The 18770-nt window shown below is 38.7% G+C and overlaps 3 protein-coding genes across 3 annotated transcripts in view; 1 reads left to right on the forward strand and 2 right to left on the reverse strand.

The window, feature by feature from the left end:
* Positions 1-8092: 8092 nt before the first annotated feature.
* On the reverse strand, positions 8093-8684 carry LOC138342023 (uncharacterized). The gene is made up of 2 exons (XM_069294203.1): positions 8423-8684; positions 8093-8328 (listed from the first exon to the last, which is right to left on the reverse strand). Exons 1-2 carry the CDS (start codon positions 8682-8684, stop codon positions 8093-8095), a joined length of 498 nt encoding a protein of 165 aa, XP_069150304.1.
* A 514-nt stretch (positions 8685-9198) lies between these two features.
* Positions 9199-9657, reverse strand: LOC109119456 (uncharacterized). The gene has a single exon (XM_069294204.1). It carries the CDS (start codon positions 9655-9657, stop codon positions 9199-9201), a length of 459 nt encoding a protein of 152 aa, XP_069150305.1.
* Positions 9658-18152: 8495 nt separating this feature from the next.
* The window catches only part of LOC138342024 (uncharacterized), a 696-nt gene continuing 78 nt past the window's right edge, over positions 18153-18770 (forward strand). Inside the window, exon 1 of the mRNA XM_069294205.1 lies at positions 18153-18770. This exon is cut by the window's right edge and continues 78 nt beyond it. Coding sequence (XP_069150306.1) covers positions 18153-18770 — 618 coding nt within the window.

An 18770-nucleotide genomic window follows, 5' to 3' on the forward strand; every position in this document is an offset into this window, starting at 1 on the left:
GCTCTAATATTTATACATTGTGATTGATATAAAGAAAAACCGCACATTTCCTGAATATGGTGTGTCATTTATCTCAACCAGATGCACTTTCGACTTGTTTCATGGAGGGATTTTATTTCTGCGTAGCAACATTTACTTCATTGATCGCCAGGATATTATTGTGCCTCTACATGCAAACACATAAAGTGCTTGAGATAGAGCTCTATGCGGATCATATAAATATTTTGCATCTGTGTAATCAATCAATTTTGTCTTGAATTCCTCAAAATAGAATAAACCCATAACTATAGTCCTTCAGGGATATTCAATCAAGTGCTTAACACCATTTCAATGTCCTTTTATCGGGGAGAAATTGAATCTTGTCAGTAAATTTACTATAAAACAAATATATGGTAATATTGTTAGTAAGATGCACTAGTGCCCTGATTGCACCAAGATATGGAGTTTCATCACCAAGAAGCTCTTCATCCTTCTTTTGATATCAAACTGAATCATCATTTATTTCAAGCGATTTCATAATCATTGGGGTACTCAATGAATATGATTTATCCATATAAAACGCATCAAAACATATCTGTGTATGTGCACTGATAGACAAATATTTCATTGTTAAATTATCAATCAGTAGATCAAGAAAATTTTTTGTCTTACCAAGACCTTTTTGTAAAATACAAGGACAATTAGGGTCATTCTTTTGTACCCTTTTCCTCCTTGACTATTTCAATCCATATAAGGATTTCTTGAAGCTTTATTGAAAAAGTTTCTTTCAAACTCTTATATGCTTCAGACACCTCGATTGTTTCAAGAATTTTCATATAACCTTCGTTGTCTAGCAAGACATTGCAATTATTCGTTACATTCAAGTTTTTCGTATGTTACCAGATCAAAACAAACCTCATTGCATCCACCATACAAGAAAAATATTTCCAAAAATGTCAGGATTTTTGCAACAAATCTTTATGCCCCAAGGCGCAAATCGTATTTGATATCTTATGGTTATACAATCGCATAATAATTTATTTATACCCCACTGACATTGTACCTTAATTTATGGACTATCTGTCCAAAACGTCACTTTTGTGAGTGAAACAATATACTTGAATCATGCATTTTACTTGGCCAACCTTTTATCTGTCCACACTATATGACTGATTTGAATTCAAGATCCTCGTCATAATTTATATCATTGAGCGCTACCTCATATCAAAGATACCGTCGATGGTTATTTGATATTGATTCCAAATGACATAACTTATCGAGATCTCTTCATTTTTCATCATTTTTAAGGTACCTTACCTTTTTCGAGGTTTTATGAAGTGTTATGTCAATGTGTTATTTTATAGCACTTGCCTCGTTATCATGACCATATTGATCATTTGCTCCTTTCTTCTTCAAGGAATTTTATATTTGGAACTTATTGGTCTATTACGCTTCCGGCGTATCATTGACTCTGTCCTTGAAGGACTTCAGATTGGAGCATTTGCAGCTGAATTATATCAGAGGATAAGTGCAATCATCTGGCAATTGATTTGCAACATTATGCAAATGAGTTATCCCTTTAACTTTCAGTTCATATATATATTTAGCGAGGATCTAGGTAATTCATAATTAATCTCACACATAATTTTCAGCTGTCAAAATCATCTCTCCCCCTAATGTTAGAAAATCTAACATTCATCCCAACAGATTGGGATTATGTGTAAGGTCTCATGGTGTCTTTATGAAATGAAGTCCAAGTGTGCTATTATTGACTATTGTCTCTTATGATGTTAATGGTAATGTTGACTTACATGTTGTCTTGGAATGAGTCTTATATGTGGTTCATGAAACATGTTGGTTCATATGTGAATTAAGTGTTTTAGGATATGCTATGTTCCTATGAATGCTTATGTTTAAGTAAATGAAGGGTGTAAGAATGTTCACCTTAGTGGCCTTAAGGTGATGCTTGAGTATGGATAGTGGAATGGGACTCTATTCTGTATTTCACCAAGTGTTACTAGAGGGTTACTTGGGGGTAAGTGAAGTAAGGTAAAACATATATAAGATAATGTTATGAAATGATATATGTGCTCTAAATGACTTACATGAAGTAGTGAAGTAAGGTAAAACATATATAAGATAATGTTATGAAATGATATATGTGCTCTAAATGACTTACATGACTTCATGTGATGTTATGAATAGTGTCCATGCCTATATGAAGTATATGAGCTATATTGTGCTTATTGTATCAAAGTTTTATGAAGTTTTACTAAAAGCATGATGCATGGTTTTCTAACCAAATGTCCCCTTTAAATGCATGTTTTTGCATGGTTGTCATACTTAGTACATTCTTGTACTATTACCATTCTTCTTCACCTTTTTACACAAAGTGTAGGTCATGGATGCTTAAAGGATGTCTTTGAAGTGAAAAGTTTGATATATGTTTTCCAAGCTTAAGGAAAGGGTCCTTATGATTCAAGGATTCACTATGTCATGTTAATGTTAAAGTTATGCAATAGCTTAGTTATTATTCTATGTTGCAAGGGTCGTGTCTCTATTCTATTCTATGATGTTGAGTCTAAGATGGCAAAAGAGACTTAGAGTCTAATGATTTATTAAGAATTATATGTTATATATATATATATATATATATATATATATATAACATATATATATATATATATATATATATATATATACACACACACACATATATGAAATGATGTTCTAGCATATGACGTTCTATGAAAGTTTTAAATTTTACGCTAAAATTACTATGACAATGCGATGAATGATGATTATGGGCTTGTATAAGACCTCGAGAGGTTAAGTACGCCATGTTACTTCTAAGGGGTGCCCCCGGTCATGACATTAAACTTGAACAAACCTTAAGTTGATAAGCGGCCAATTTCTCCTTTTTCACCAGCGTCACACCCGTGATCATCAAAACCTTGTATACCTCATCAATGAACTTTTGAGGATCTTCCTCAACCCGAGAACCATGAAACTCCAGGGAATTTTATTCTAGTGAAGTCCCTTACTCTAGTTGTAATCGTACCCACATACCTTGATGTTAGCAACCACTACGAATGAAGGATTGGAGACTTGAAATTGAATCTTATCTTCTTCTTCTTCCTTAGGTTCACTACTACAAAAATTTTTTTGTGACAATTATTTATTGGCAATAGTATAGTAGCCGCTATTTGATTCTTTAACTTAAATTATGAGTTACACATGAACAGTGGACCTAAATAATATACTTTTACCGAAAATAAATTTAATATACTACTAAAAAATCCATTAATTGAAAACAATTTTAATTTTTTTTATCTTCCCTCTAATTCTTTATCACAAAAATTAACTATTCCCTCTAATCATTATATTTTTTATGTACAATATATAGATATGAAAACATTCTCTCGCTTTCGTCGTTAGTGTAAACCTTGCCGATACTATCATCGTCCTCTTACAATCGATGGTACTAGGTAATCTAATCCATCTCTCCCCCACCCTTACCGGTGATGATTTTTGATTGTCACTGTTTCTCTTGCTATGTCAATCTTCCCCTTTCATATGTGTTCATCTTCTTTTTCAGGTAGATTTCAATATTATTAGGGCATCTTTCATCTCATTCACTTTCTTTTATTCATAAACAAACAATCTACTCCCCAGGTACACAAAATTTTACTCAAAGTATCAATCATGATTTGTAAATCCTTTTCTTGTTTTTGGTAAATTATTTTTTTGAACTCTATCTTCTCGCAATTAATGAATTGTCTTCTCTATTTTTCCCACAGTTTGATCTCTATTTTGCCTACTGTATTTTCTTATTTCTCCTACAATTTATATTTAATTTATGTTCTAGGTGTTGGGGCACCTTGACTTCTTTAAGAATAATAAATGGTTATACAAACGATCATGTAGTTGTTTTTATGATTATTGAATTAGGTATTGCATTATCCTCTTTTTTTAATATATATTTCTTATGTTTGACATAATGAAATTGTAAGTTTTCTTTTATTTCCGATATGTCACAACTCTTCTGTCGTATTGCTCGTAGAGTGCTGATATTGGTAATTCTTGTTTTTGAATCATTCAGATCTTACCTCTATTGCTCATACTCTTCGAAAATGCTTTCACACTCGTGTCGGCCCTTCTAAAGTGCACTACTTTTAAATGATCCGACACACACCTGTCGACAATATCGAAGAGTACGAGAAACATGGGATCTTACAATCGTAAGTGAGCCCAATTCTTTTTGGTTTTAAGAATCATAATATTATTGCATATTATGGGTTAGATGATGCTGGGTCATGCCCCAGCATATTGTTACATGAAGTGAGCGAGGTTAGCAATATTAAAAAAGTTAATATTAGTACTATTATTACTTGTTATGAAGATAACATACCCATTTCCTAATCATCTCCCATGTGTATGGATGTTGTCCTCGATTTGTTAGTTGGGCCTATGTCCATGACCCTTGCTGGTGGTTGATCGAAAATTTGAATTGTAGAAATGCTAAGTATTATACACAGTAATTTATTCTTTGCTAATTTATCAGCAAAAAACTTTTGCATTCAAATAGATTTTTCTAATTTTTGATTGGATAATTCAACTTATTGATCAGTTATCATTAAGAAACTAGTTTCAATATCAAATCACTTCAGTTCAGCAGATTTTTTTTTCTGAAGCATGTCTTTTCCATAATTGTAATTGTCTCTATAGATGATACGATGTCCACTTCTTTGAAGAGATAAGCAAAATCTTGAATTTCTTGGCCTAATCTTAAGTTTATTCTATGAGTGGGATTGTGGTTCCTTAGGGTTGATTGAAGTAACAAATTGAGTTTCATGAGCAAGTTCAGATACATGCAGTTAAGTGAGTATGACATAATTCGGAGGTTCATATTACAACCCATTATTTGGAGGTCCATACTGCAATACGGGGATTTTTAGCCCATCATTCATCTCAAAAATTTCATGGCGACCGTGGAACTAAGTTGTGACGACACGATTTCTTGAGTCATGATGTCACCTATTATAACCCACCAGTAGGTAAGCCGATGCGTAACCCGGAACAACACGTAATGGGTCTGAGGGTACAAGTCCCAAAAGTGGACAAACAAAATTAGACTGTCTCGAAAAGTAAAAGACAGGTCTTATATATACAGATGGAGACTGAAATAGTACAAAACGTCATGTGCTAACCACACTGCTCCAAACTCGATCAACGCTGGCTACTAGTGCTCGAACCTACATCACGAAAATAGATGCAGAGCGTAGCATGAGTACCAAACAACAAATACCCAATAGGCATCATAGGCCGACTGAACTTGAAAAGTAAAGCAATATGAAAAGACGGAATTGCATAACTAGAGGTCAAGAACTGAAGACTAAGTAACAAAGGAATGCACAAGAGTGTAGAAAGAACTAACTAAATTAATATATAAGATAACTAAACCTAACTGGACCCCCATAAGCCTAGAAGATACACTCATGCGCAAGTTTGAATAAAAACCCGAACAGACCCCCATAAGCCCGACGAGTAAGCAAAATAACTATAACTAAGGACAATAGAACTCAAGGCCAAAGAACATCGAACCAAATGCTCCAAACCAAATAGTAGAATTTGACGGTACGGAGGTCGGGCCTCGAACCGAACGTTAACTAGAATTACACAAGTAGCCAATCACAAAATAACCTCTAACCGGATGCTCTACATAAGTGTGCAGATGTTCAAGTCGGACCTTGAACCAGATACTTTTTGAAAATTATCAATGAGGTCGAGGTCGGGCCTTAAATCCGGATGCCCGACGAAGTTGTCAATTTAGCTACTGATAAAGTCTCAGTCTATACATAATCATAAATACCCGTGGAACACATCCACACATAACCAATTAATGTAAGTTCTTGAAATCGAATAAAAAATCAACTTTGAAATGCGGAGTGGAATTCATTGTCACCGACGTAACTCGTGAAGCCGTAACATCGCAGAAGTAAGGATAACTATCGTCGGAGCAAGCTTATCGTCAACCTAAGGCCCAAACTATTAGACTCAAGTTTGCTACATCGGTCTACAAGGATTTAAGTCGACCGATCAAGGTCAGGGCAAAACTAAGTCCTACCAGTTTTGATCATGCATTTCTAAGGCAAGCTTTAGTCAAACCTAAACTAAGGCCCAACATACTTCCAATAAATAGTATTCAAGCATACAAATACTCCATATAGCAAAGAAGATTAATTAATAATAATAAACATGCTTATAGTGACCCGATTCTCAGAAATAGGCCAAAAATATGATTTCTAACACATATGCATGATTCAATAACTACCTAACCCAAATCCCAACTAATCAACATGCATTCACATATTTGAGTTCAATCTAAGAAAAGGAAACTGTATCCTACCTGTACGCAAATCACGCACGCTCCAAAAATCACTTCTCCAGAGCTTTTCCTTTCCGAGCGGCATCAAGTCGTTGATACACTATCAAAAATAGAGCCAAAACGTTATTACGGTTGTTAAGACACTAAAATCTCAAGAAATGGAGACAGGTCAAATTTGCGGTCAAAATGGGACCCACGTTGAAAATTTCAGAATTAACCCTAAATAAAGGTCCTAAACATCTCTCGAAACTTATGTTCCATTTTGGAACACACGGGACTCGAAACAGTCCCAACACAAACATGCAACCAAAAACCCGAATACTATGCTAAAATTCAACAACAATTGCTGCAGCTATTTACAAGAATTTACCAAAAATTAAGGTCCAACAGCTAAAACCATTCACACCACGATGATCCTCACGAAACCCCTCACAATATAGGCTCTTGAATCACCATATTCAGACCTAAAATGGCCAAGAAATCACCTTCTAAAAGTTTACCAAAAATTGAGCTCTAAAATGAGCTATGACAGCACTTAAAACACAATTTTTACCTTCAACAAGACTACAAATGTGAATTCCGAACACGCCAACATGTTCTCCTCGAAAATTCACTCAAGACAGACTCAAGAATCACTGAAATTGAACCTAAAATGGCTGAGAAAACTAGTGTCAAAACATCCAAAATCAAGCTCAGAAATAGCAGGTATTACATGAAATTTACCTATAAAAGGGGACCCCAAATCAAATACCAATCTCACCAATGTGTTGTCCTCGAAAAATCTCACAACTTCGCCTTTTGAATCGCCCCCAATTGGGAGCTCTATAGCTCATTATATCACAACTTTGAAATAAGGCATAAAGGCTGAATTTTGAGGATTTTAAAAGGGAAACTTGGTCGTTAAAAAGCCTCAGAAACTGGATGTTAAAACCTCAATTCTGGTCGCTAAAGGGCTGCACCAGATTTCCGCTTTGGCTAATTCCTTCAAAGTCTCCGAAGGGGTGCTCGGAATCCGTTCGGAACCTGATAAAAATAAAACAGATATGCTACCCTACCACAGTCGACACTCCGAACTCAACGGCACAGTCAAAATTTCCATCCGAGGTCATTCTTGATAAAATGTGGGTCCCACCTCCATCAGCCATTTTAAGTCCAAAACCACAAAAGGTCTCGCAAAGAAAATCGGAAACCTCGGGACACAAAAGAAGGGTCAGACTAGTCCAAAGTCGACATTCCAAAGCTAGCCTAACTGACAGAATTCTCATCAGAGCGCGTTTACTTAGAATGTTGACTTAAGTCAAACTCAGCCTTAAACTTAAAGTTAAAACGCCTAATCGCACCAACTCACACTAAAAACTTGGGGAGTCATGTAGACCATGCTACTAGCCTAAAATGACCCTTCCGGAGCTGATGGAATTGTCAGAATTGGATTCTGATGTCAGCTTCTTGACCTTTTGATCGAAAATGATCATTCAAGGTTCATAAGATCCAAAAACTCTAAAACTCGCACAATAACCAAACGAATGACCAGGTGACTGAACTTTCATTCCCAGCAAGTCATAAATGACTTTGGATTGCTATAGGAATGCTCTAAAAGATGCACAAAAGACAAAACACAAAAATGACTAAGATGGTCATTATAAAATCCACTACTAAAAAGGACTTTCGTCCGCGAAAGTAGAGTCAAGAAGTACCTGAAGGCTCAAACAAGTCGGGAAACTACTCTCACATCTTCTGCTTGGTCTCCCAGGTAGCTTCCTCGACTAAACGATGCCTCCAACGGATATTAAAAATAGGAATGGATCTCAAGCGTAATTTTCTCACATCTCTGGTAAGGATGGCAACTGGCTCCTCTACAAATGTCAAACGGTCATCCAACTCAACTGCATCATACTGGAGCACACGGGACTCATCAAGAATATAACGGCGTAGCATCGAGACATGGAAAACCATGTGGATGGCTGAAAATGTTGGATGTAAGGCTAACTCATAAGCAACCGCCCCAACTTTTCCGGAGTATATCAAAAGGCCCAATGTACCTGGGGCTAAGCTTACCCAGCCTCCCAAATCTCATTACGCCCTTCATGGGTGACACATGGAGGAATAACCGATCACCAACAGAGAATCTCAAAGGTCCACGCCTCCGATCTGCATATCTCTGGTGCCTAATCAGAGCTATCCTGAATCTATCCTGAATCACTCTCACCTGCTCCAAAGCCTCCTGAATCAACTCCGTACCTTGCGACCTAGGCTCTGTAGACTCGAACCATCCCATCGGAGACTGACCACCAAACTCTAAAACACAAGCCCGTAGCATGTCCTCAAAGACCTAAATAGTACGCTCTGACTGACCATCAGTCTGCGGATAGAAAGTTGTGCTAAGGTCAACCCGGGTGCCCAAATCATCCTGAAAGGTCCTCCAAAATCTAGATGTGAAATGAGAACCTGATCTGATATAATAGAAACTGGCACCCCATGAAGTTGAACCACCTCCCGAATGTAGATACGAGCCAACCTCTCGGCACTAAATGAAGACTAAATGAGAAGGAAATCTATTGACTTGGTCAATCGATCAATGATGCCCAAATGTTATCAACTCCTCTAAAAGTCTGCGGTAGGCCAACACAAAATCCATAGTGATGCGGTACCACTTCCACTCCGGAATGGGTAATCTTTGAATTTCACCACTAGGCCTCAAATGCTCGGCCTTTACCTGCTGGAAGCACAAGCAATGAGAAACAAAGTCAGCAATATCTCGTCTCATGCCACTGCACCAGTAATGTTGCCTCAAATCAGGATACATCTTCGTTGTACCCGGATGGATTGAATATCTAAAACTCATGGGCCTCAAAAAGTATCAACTGTATCAAATCCCCAATTCTCGGGACACAGATGCAACCGACGAATCTCAACACTCCATCAGGATCTAAGGTATCCTGATCACCATCACTCGCTAACACTCGATCTCTAAGGGCCACCAAGTCTTTATCCTCAAACTGACAACCACAGATCCTATAATGCAAAGAAGACTGAACTGCCTTATAAGCCAAGACGCGTCTAGAACCTGAGATATCTAACTGTACCATGCTATTGGCTAAAAACTGAATGTCCAAAGCCAAGGGTCTCTCTTTTATAGATAAGAAGGCTAGACTACCCATACTCACTGCCTTTCGTCTCAAGGCGTCTGCTACCACATTCGCCTTGCCCGGATGATACAGAATAGAGACATCATAGTCCTTCAAGAGCTCAATCCAACGACGTTGCCTCAAATTAAGGTCCCTCTGGCTCATGATGTACTGAAGACTTTTGTGGTTGGTATAGATCTCACATCAAACTCCATACAAGTAGTGCCTCCAAATCTTAAGCACGAAAACTCCGCCACCAAGTCCAAGTCATGGGTGGGGTAGTTGCGCTCATGGACCTTAATCTGCCTCGACGCATAAGCTATAACCCAACCCTACTGTATTAATACACAACCCCCACCAATGCTAAACGCGTCAAATAAATCGTGAAGCCCTCGCTCTCAACCAAAAGAGTCAATCTATGAGCGCTAGTAAGCAACTCTTTGAGCTTCAGAAAGTTCATCTCACACTTTTCTGACCACACAAAGGGAACATCCTGACGAGTCAACCGAGTCAACGGAGCTGCAATGGTAGAAAAGCACTCAATAAAGCGTCTGTAGTAATTCGCTAACACGACAAAGCTATGAACCTCAGTAACAGAAGTGGGTCTATCCCAACCACAAATAACTTCAATATTCATTGGATCAAACCTAAATACCCTCCTTGGACACCATGTGCCCCAAGAATGCTACAGACTCAAGCCAAAACTCGCACTTTGAGAACTTGGCATAAAGCCGCTGATCTCTCAAAGTCTAGAGCACTATCCTCAAATGATGCTCATGCTTACTCCGGCTCCGCGAGTATACCAGTATGTCATCAATGAAGCTGATAACAAATGAATCAAGGTATGACCTGAACACACGTGTCATCAAGTCCATGAAGGCAGCTGGGGCATTAGTCAACTCAAAAGACATCACAAAGAACTCATAATGGCCGTAACGAGTCCTAAATGCGGTCTTGGGGATGTCCGCTGCTCTAATCCTCAGCTGATGGTACCCAAACCTCAAATCAATCTTAGAAAACAAAATGGCACCCTAAAGCTGATTAACCAAATCATTTATACGAGGCATGGGGTAACGGTTCTTCACCGTCACCTTGTTCAGTTGCCTGTAGTCAATACACATCCTCATAGTCTCATCCTTCTTTTTCACAAACAAAATAGGAGCACCCCAAGGCGACACACTCGGATGGATGAACCCCTTACCTGAGAGGTCTTCTAACTGAATAGTGAGCTCTCTGAGCTCTGTAGGAGCTATCCGCTTAGGCAAAATAGAAATAGGACGGGTGTCGGGCTCCACATCTATGGCAAAATCAATGTCATGCTCTGGGGGTAGGCCAGGTAGATCTGTAGGGAAAACATCTGCATACTCTCTAACTATAGGAACTGAGTCAACTGACGGGCCCTCCCTACTCACATCTCTAACGTTGGCCAAATAAGCTAAACACCCAGAAGCAACCAATCGCCTAGCCCGTATAAAAGAGATGATCCCCGTCGGTGTGCGACTATAAGCACCCTACCACAACACTGGGGGAATGCTAGGCATGGATAAGGTAACGGTCTTGGCGTAAAAATCTAAGACCACATGATTGGGGGATAACCAGTCCATACCCAAAATCACATCAAAATCAATCATATCTAGCATAATAAGATCAACTCTAGTATTATAACCCTGGATAGTCACTAAGCAAGATCGCAATACTTGATCCACTACTAAGGACTCACCCACCGGGGTCAAAACATGAACTGCATCTGCCAAAGAATCAGACCTTATACCCAATCGGTGAGCAAAATAAATATATACAGACGAGATTGTGGACCCGAGATCAAATAATATTGTAGCAGGCTGATGGCATAATAAGAGCGTACCTGAGATGACATCATCAGTGCCTCAGCCGCAGCCCTCGCTGGGGCTGCGTAGAAATGGCCCAGAGCAGTTCTGCCTCGTGCACCTGATCTACCATATAACCTGCCTCCCCGAGCTCTACCCATGACACCCTGTCTACTGTCCAGACGGTCCTGGTCCTGACCACCACCTCTATCCTGAGAAGACACTGCTGAAACTGGTTTAGCTGCAAGTGGAGCTGGTACAATTGCCCCCCGACCTCGCCGAGGCATTTTATAGACCAATGGTCAAGAGCACCACAATTATAATACCCCGAAGCTAAACACCTTGTAGTGACCCGACCGCGGCATGAAGGAAGGGAATCTGATTCCCTTGAACTCTGGACTGTACTAGGACCATTCTGCTGACACTGTCCTCTCTTAGAAACAGGTAATGCCGCCTAAACAGGCCGACTGGACTGACCCTATTGGAACCTCTAATGGGGCCTATCATATGAATCCCTCACCCTAATTTGGGACCCGTTATAGCTGTCATGGTAGCGTGCCCTTCATATCGCTACCCCCTTCGACCTCATGCTGAATATGCTCTATGGATCAGGCATGATCGACCACATTTAGAAAAGAACGGCCAGCTGAAACCATATGCTATATGTAAACCCTCAAACGATATTGCAACCCACGTACAAAACAACTAACTCTCTCCCCCTTTGTGGTCAGGATCATAGTAGCATGGCGAGATAACTCATAAAACCTCGCCTCATATCTGAAACAGTCATAAGGACCTGCTCCAATCTAGAGAACTGATCACAAAGCCTATCTCTGACGCTCCGTGGCATGAACCGGACTAAGAAAGCCTCTGAGAACTGTCTCCAAGATATAGTTGGAGATCCAACTGGCCTGGACTCTTAATACATGTGCCACCACTGCCTAGCCGGCCCAAGGAACTAATGAGCGGTAAAGTCAGCTCCTCTCGACTCTTAGAGTCCTAATGACTGTAATTGATTCTGGCAAGTGAGTTGGAACTCGTGGGCGTCCTCCACAATCGCCCCTGAGAATATAGGCGGCGCCAACCTCTAGAATACCCCAATCATCTTCTGCTCGAGCAATGGCATCTCTCACATCTCTCTAACCTCTAAGTGTGGCGGGGCGGCTACATGAACTAGTGACTAATGAACAACCTCTGGTGCCGCTGCGGCAGGCTTACCCTGCAGCGCTAGTGCTGGTGCTTGTACTGTTGGGGCTGGTGTCAGTCGCGTCTCCCCAGTAAATGTTAGTTTCTGAGTTAAGAGGGCCTGAAGATCAGGTGGTGGCTGGGCTGGTCGTGGCCCCACTGGCTATGGCGATACATGCGCAACATGAGGCTCTTCCACCCTATCCCAGGCCGGTGCTGCGATCCTACCTTGATCTCGAGGTCAGCGTCTACCCCAACCTGAAGCTCTGGGTGCATCACCCCTGGACGCACCGCCTCGCGTGCGAGCCATCCTTCAATAGACTGAAACAACTGAGATTTTAAGAAACCTACAAGACACACACGACATGAATTTGAAACAAAACAAAAATCTTCCTAAATACATCCTGTAGCCTCCCGAAGATAATTTACGGACGTCTCCGCACCGATCCGCTGGACTCTACTAGACATTAGCTCTATAAAAGTGAGATCGTTGAACCTGGTCTGACACAAAGTAGTCACGACCCAATTTCTTTAGTCATGATGGCTCCTACTATAACCCACTAGTAGGTAAGCCGACCAGTAACCCCGAACAACATGTAATGGGTTTGAGGGTAGAAACTAAACAATAGTAGGCAAAATTACTATAACAACATAAGCAAACCAAAACATATATACAAATAAGGATCCCTCTCAGAATCTGGAAGTCATTAGTACAGAGCTACCAACAAAACAAGTACAAGTCCTAAAAGTGGACGACCAAAATTAAACTTTCTCGAAAAGTAAAAGACAAGTCTTTATATATACAAATGGATACTGAAATAGTACAAAATGCCATGTGCTCACCCCTGTCTTCAAACCAGACTGCTTCAAACTCGATCAACGCTGGCTACTGGTGCTTGGACCTACATAACGAAAATAGATGCAGAGCTTAACATGAGTACCAAACAACAGGTACCAAGTAGGCATCATAGGCCAACTAAACTTGAAAAGTAAAGCAATATGAAAAGACGGAATTGCATAACTAGAGGTCAAGAACTGAAGACTAAATAACAAAGGGATGCACACAAGTGTATTAGAACTAACTAATTTAATATAGCCCAGAAGGCACACTCGTGCGCAAGTTTAAATAAAAACCTGAACGGACCCCCATAAGCCCGACGAGTACACAAAATAACTATAACTAAGGAGATAGAACTCAATGCCAAAAAACATCGAACCAAATGCTCCAAAACAAATAGTAGAATTTGATTCTGCGGAGTTCAGGACTTGAACCGTACGCTCCCCAGAATTACATAAGTAGCCGATCACAAAATATAAATAACTGAGGCCGGACCTCTAACCGGATGCTCTACATAAGTATGCAGATATTCGAGGCCGGACCTTGAACCAGATACTCTTTGAAAATTATTAATGAAATCGAGGCCGGGCATTAAATCTGGATGCCCGACGAAGGTGTCAATTAGCTGCTGAAAGAATATATCTATCCATAATCATAAATACCCGTGGAACACATCCACACATAACCAATCAATGTAAGTTCTTAAAACCGAATCAAAAATCAACTTTGAACTGCGGAGGGAATTTATTATCACCGACGTAACTCGTGAAGTCGTAACATCGCAAAATTAAGGATAACTATCACCGAAGCGAGCTCATCGTCTAGCTAAGGACCAAACTATCAGACTCAAGTCTGCTACACCGATCTACAAGGATTTAAGCCGATCGAGCAAGATCGAGGCAAAACTAAGTCCTACCAGTTTCAAGTCCTGCATTTCTAAGGCAAGCTATATTCAAACCTAAACTAAAGCCCAACATACTTCCAATAAACAATATTCAAGCATACAAGTACTCCATATTGCAAGGAAGGTTAATTAATAACAATAAACATGCTCATAGTTACCTGATTCTCAGAAATAGGCTGAAAATATGATTTCTAACAACTGTGCATGATTCAATAACTACCAACCCAAATCCCAACTAATCAACATGCATTCACATGTTCGAGTTCAATCTAAGAAAAGGAAACTGTAGCCTACCTGTACGCAAATCACGCACGCTCCAAAAATCACTTCTCACGAGCTTTTCCTTTCAGAATGGCTTCAAAACGTTGATACACTTTAAAAAATACAGTCCCAACATTATTACAGTCGTTAAGACACTAAAATCACAGTAAAGGGGAAAGGCCAAATTCGCAATCAAAATGGAAAAAGTGGGACCCACATTGGAAATTTCAGAATTAACCCCAAATAAAGGTCCTAAACAGCTCTCAGAACTTGTCTTCTATTTTGGAACACAATTCAGGACTCGAAACAGTCCCAACACGAACATGCAACCAAAAACCCGAATACTACACTAAAATTCAACAACAATGGCAGCAACTATTTACAAGAATTTATCAAAAATAAAGGTCAAACTGCTAAAACCAATCAAACCACGACGATCCTCACAAAACCCCCATAATATAGGCTCTTGAATCACCATATTCGGACCTAAAATGGCCAACAAATCACTTTCTAAAATTTTCCCAAAATTGAGCTCGAAAATAAGCTATGAAAACATTTAAAACACAATTTTTACCTTCAAATAGACTACAAATGTTAATTCCGAACAAGCCAACATGTTCTCCTGGAAAATTCACTCAAGATAGACTGAAGAATCACTGAAATCAAACCTACATTGGCTGAGAAAACAAGTCTAGAAACTTCAAAAATCAAGCTCACAAACAACATATATTATACAAAATTTACCTTAAAAAGGGGACCCCAAACCAAATACCATGCTCACCAATGCATTATCCTTGAAAAATTTCACAACTTAGCCTTTTGAATCGCCCAATTTGGAGCTCTATAGCTCAATATATCACAACTTTAAAATAAGGCATAAAGGCTGAATTTTGGGGATTTTAAAAGGGAAACTTGGTCGTTAAAACCCCGATTCTGGTTGCTAAAGGGCTGCACCAGATTTCAGCTTTGGCTTATTCCTTCAAAGTCTCCGCCGGGGTGCTCAGAATCTGTTCGGAACCTGATAAAAATAAAATAGATATGCTACCCTACCAAAGTCGACATTCCAAACTCAATGGCGCAATCGAAATATCCATCTGAGGTCATCTCGATAAAATGTGGGACCCACCTCCATCGGCCATTTTAAGTCAAAAACTACAAAAGGGTCAAAAAAATCAGAAACCTCAGGACACAAAAGAAGAGTCAAACTAGACCAAACTCGACATTTCGGAGCTAGCCCTACTGAAGGAATTCTCATTTGAGCGCGTTTACTCAGAATGTTGACTAAAGTCAAACTTATCCTTTAACTTAAAGTTAAAATGCCTAAGCACACCAACTCACACTGAAAACTTCAGGAGTCGTGTCGACCATGCTACTAGTCTAAAATGACCATTCTGGAGCCGATGGAATCGTCAGAATTGGATTTTGATTTCATCTTCTTGAACTTTTGATCGAAAATAATCGTTCAAGGTTCATAAGCTTCAAAAACACTAAAACTCGCACAATAACCAAACGAACGACCAAGTGACCGAACTGTCAGTCCAGCAAGTTATAAATAACTTGGGATCGCTATAGAAACGCTCTAAATGATTCTCAAAAGACAAAACACAGAAATGACCAAGATGGTCATTACAATTGTCTTGAGATTGAGGCTGCATGACAAAATCCTATATTTCAAGATGCAACCTTTTTAGTTAATTTGTGAAGTAAAATCCGTCTAATCACTAAACATTAAAGATGTTGCATGACAAAATCTTATATTTTAAGATGAAATATTTATTATTAGAATTAGCTTAGTTGTGATATCTAAGCATGTTGTAGAGTTCATGAATCAGTATGCATAGATAAATTGGAATACAAATTAAAAATTTCAAGTGGAGTGGTGGGATACTTTTTCATCATTTTCATTAAATAGATTGGTGAATTATTTTTTCCTAATCATTTCAACTAAATTTGGTCTCATATGGGATATTATTGCAATTACACTATCACTACAATAACATACCCATTGTTGTCTCACAAGTGGGGTTTGGGAATGTAGAGTTTGTGCACGCCTTACCCTTACCTTGAAAATAAAAGACGGGAGAATTGAAAAAATAGTCACCTTAAATAGTTAATGTGACATTAAATCACAAGTCTTAAAAATTAGTGGTATACTCACTATTGATGACATCATCAATGTGCCCTATTTGACACATACAAAAGACCACACCAACTTTCCATATCTCCACTTTAGTCTCCCCCTTTCCAACATATTTGAAATAATATATTTATTCTAATTTTTAAATTTTATATTAGAAAAAAAAAGTCGCCAATCAAAAATAGTTACAGCTTATTTTTGCTCATTTTTGTTGCTGGCGATTTGTCGATTTCAGTGATTTTTCTGACGATGATATCCATTTCCAAGGTAAAATCATCATCATCTCCTACTCCATATTTATGTTTACTTCATTTTCTTTCAAAACCAAGCTTCAAAATTAGTTTCCAGCCAATTTTATAAATTTGAGAAATCTTCCATAATAATTACTTGATAACTCATTACAAATACATTTTAGTAGTTTAAAAACATTAAAAATATGTTTTGCCATTGTAGGAGCTGAATCTCGAAACCCAGATTAATCCAGTCACGTTCTCATATGGATTTCGTACCTCATAGACTGATATTTTAATCTATTGTAAATGTTTGTAGTTTATAATGGCATAAAGATGTATTTGTTGTTGATACTGGTGATTATATGGGAGTATGGGAGGAGAATCCCAAAAGTTGGACTTTGAAATCTTTAGCAACACGACAATGACCATTGCATTGCGTCGCAATGGTTCATATGAAGATATGAGTGCAAGCGTAATTGAGGTCGGAGAGTTAACTTGTGAGTCAAATGACTAGGTGAATTAGCTATCAAATGAATGGAAGGGGAAAAATACATCCACATTCATAAAAAATGACCGACACGTTATATTGTACATGTTATATATTGGTATTGATGGCTTCAGGCCTATATTGAGGATACACGTCATTGTGAGGCCTCCAATTGAACCAACAAATTCATTTAATGACGACAACGATTCTATTAGAAATAAAAAATTGGGTGATCATTCAAATGAAAGTTTGTGTGATCATTCAATGAATATCAATGATGATCCAATTAATGTGTAAAATCATTCGGTAGATGCAGTAGATCTCGAGCGCGAATGTTGTGAATAAATGTAGGGAGAAGAGGAATTGAGATTTCAATCCAACCATTGCTTCCTCAATGAAATTAATTTATGCATAAATCAAACTTTCAGTAACAAGAATGAGTTGCAATAGTTATTAACCAAAGTGACGGTAAAAAAGTCTTTTGATTTTGCTACTTTGAGGAGTTGTACTAAATATATAAAGGTGAAATGTGTATCTCAGAATTGTGCATGGATGTTTTCGGATAGATTTCGTATCTATAAGTGTATTGGCGAGCATAGTTGTTGTGTTGAACATGTCAAAAGTAGCCATATAAGACTCATAATCAATGTTATTGCTTCATTTTGTGTAAATATGTATTGTGATAGCAAGGATCCAAACGCTAAAGAGATTCAAAGGACTATACTTAATTCTTTTCGTTGTAGTCCAAGTTATTGAAAATGTTGGAAGGGAGGTGTGGTAGCCAAGGAGATGGTCCGAGGGACAGCGGAGAATGGATATTCATGTGTACCAGCTTTTTTCTACATGTTTGAGACACTTAATGTTGGTTCTAGCTATTCTATCATGGTAAACAAGGATCGTCATAGGTTTGTGTATTATTTTTTGGCCTTCGGTGCTTGCATTAAGGGATTTTCCCACACGAGAAAGGTAATGGAGGTTGATGGCACTCATTTACATGGTAGATACGAGGGCATGTTGTTGAGAGTTGTTGCACAAGATACGGAGAATCATGTATGTCCAATTGCCTTTTGTGTGGTGGACAAAGAGAATGATGCATCTTGGACATTCTTCTTTGAGAAGTTAAAGGAGATTGTGTTCAATGAACCAGACTTGTGTTTTCTCTCACATAGACACAAGAGTATCACCAACGGCATTGCGAACGTTTACAATCGTGCTCACCACAGATATTGTATGAGGCACCTCGGTGAAAATCTCCGCGTAAATCATCATTGTGGAGATTGCCTTTATCTTTACTACAATGCGGCAAAGGCTTATTCTTTGGAAGAGTTTGACAATCATTTTGTCGAATTCAAGAACAAATGTCCCGCAGCAGCCGTTGTTCTTGAGTATGATATAGGTTTTGAGAAG

The sequence above is a fragment of the Solanum lycopersicum genome, chromosome 2, assembly GCF_036512215.1.
Source record: "Solanum lycopersicum chromosome 2, SLM_r2.1".
Classification (NCBI taxonomy): domain Eukaryota; kingdom Viridiplantae; phylum Streptophyta; class Magnoliopsida; order Solanales; family Solanaceae; genus Solanum; species Solanum lycopersicum.

What these genes read in the sequence shown, in the direction of transcription:
- LOC138342023 (XM_069294203.1), bottom strand. Translation starts at nt 8,684, where the DNA reads ATGCTACGGGCTTGTGTTTTAGAGTTTGGTGGTCAGTCTCCGATGGGA. An exon ending in AATGAGATTTGGGAGGCTGG is followed by an intron (nt 8,329 to 8,422) that starts GTAAGCTTAGCC and finishes CAACATTTTCAG; the next exon opens with CCATCCACATGGTTTTCCAT.
- LOC109119456 (XM_069294204.1), bottom strand. Translation starts at nt 9,657, where the DNA reads ATGAGCCAGAGGGACCTTAATTTGAGGCAACGTCGTTGGATTGAGCTC.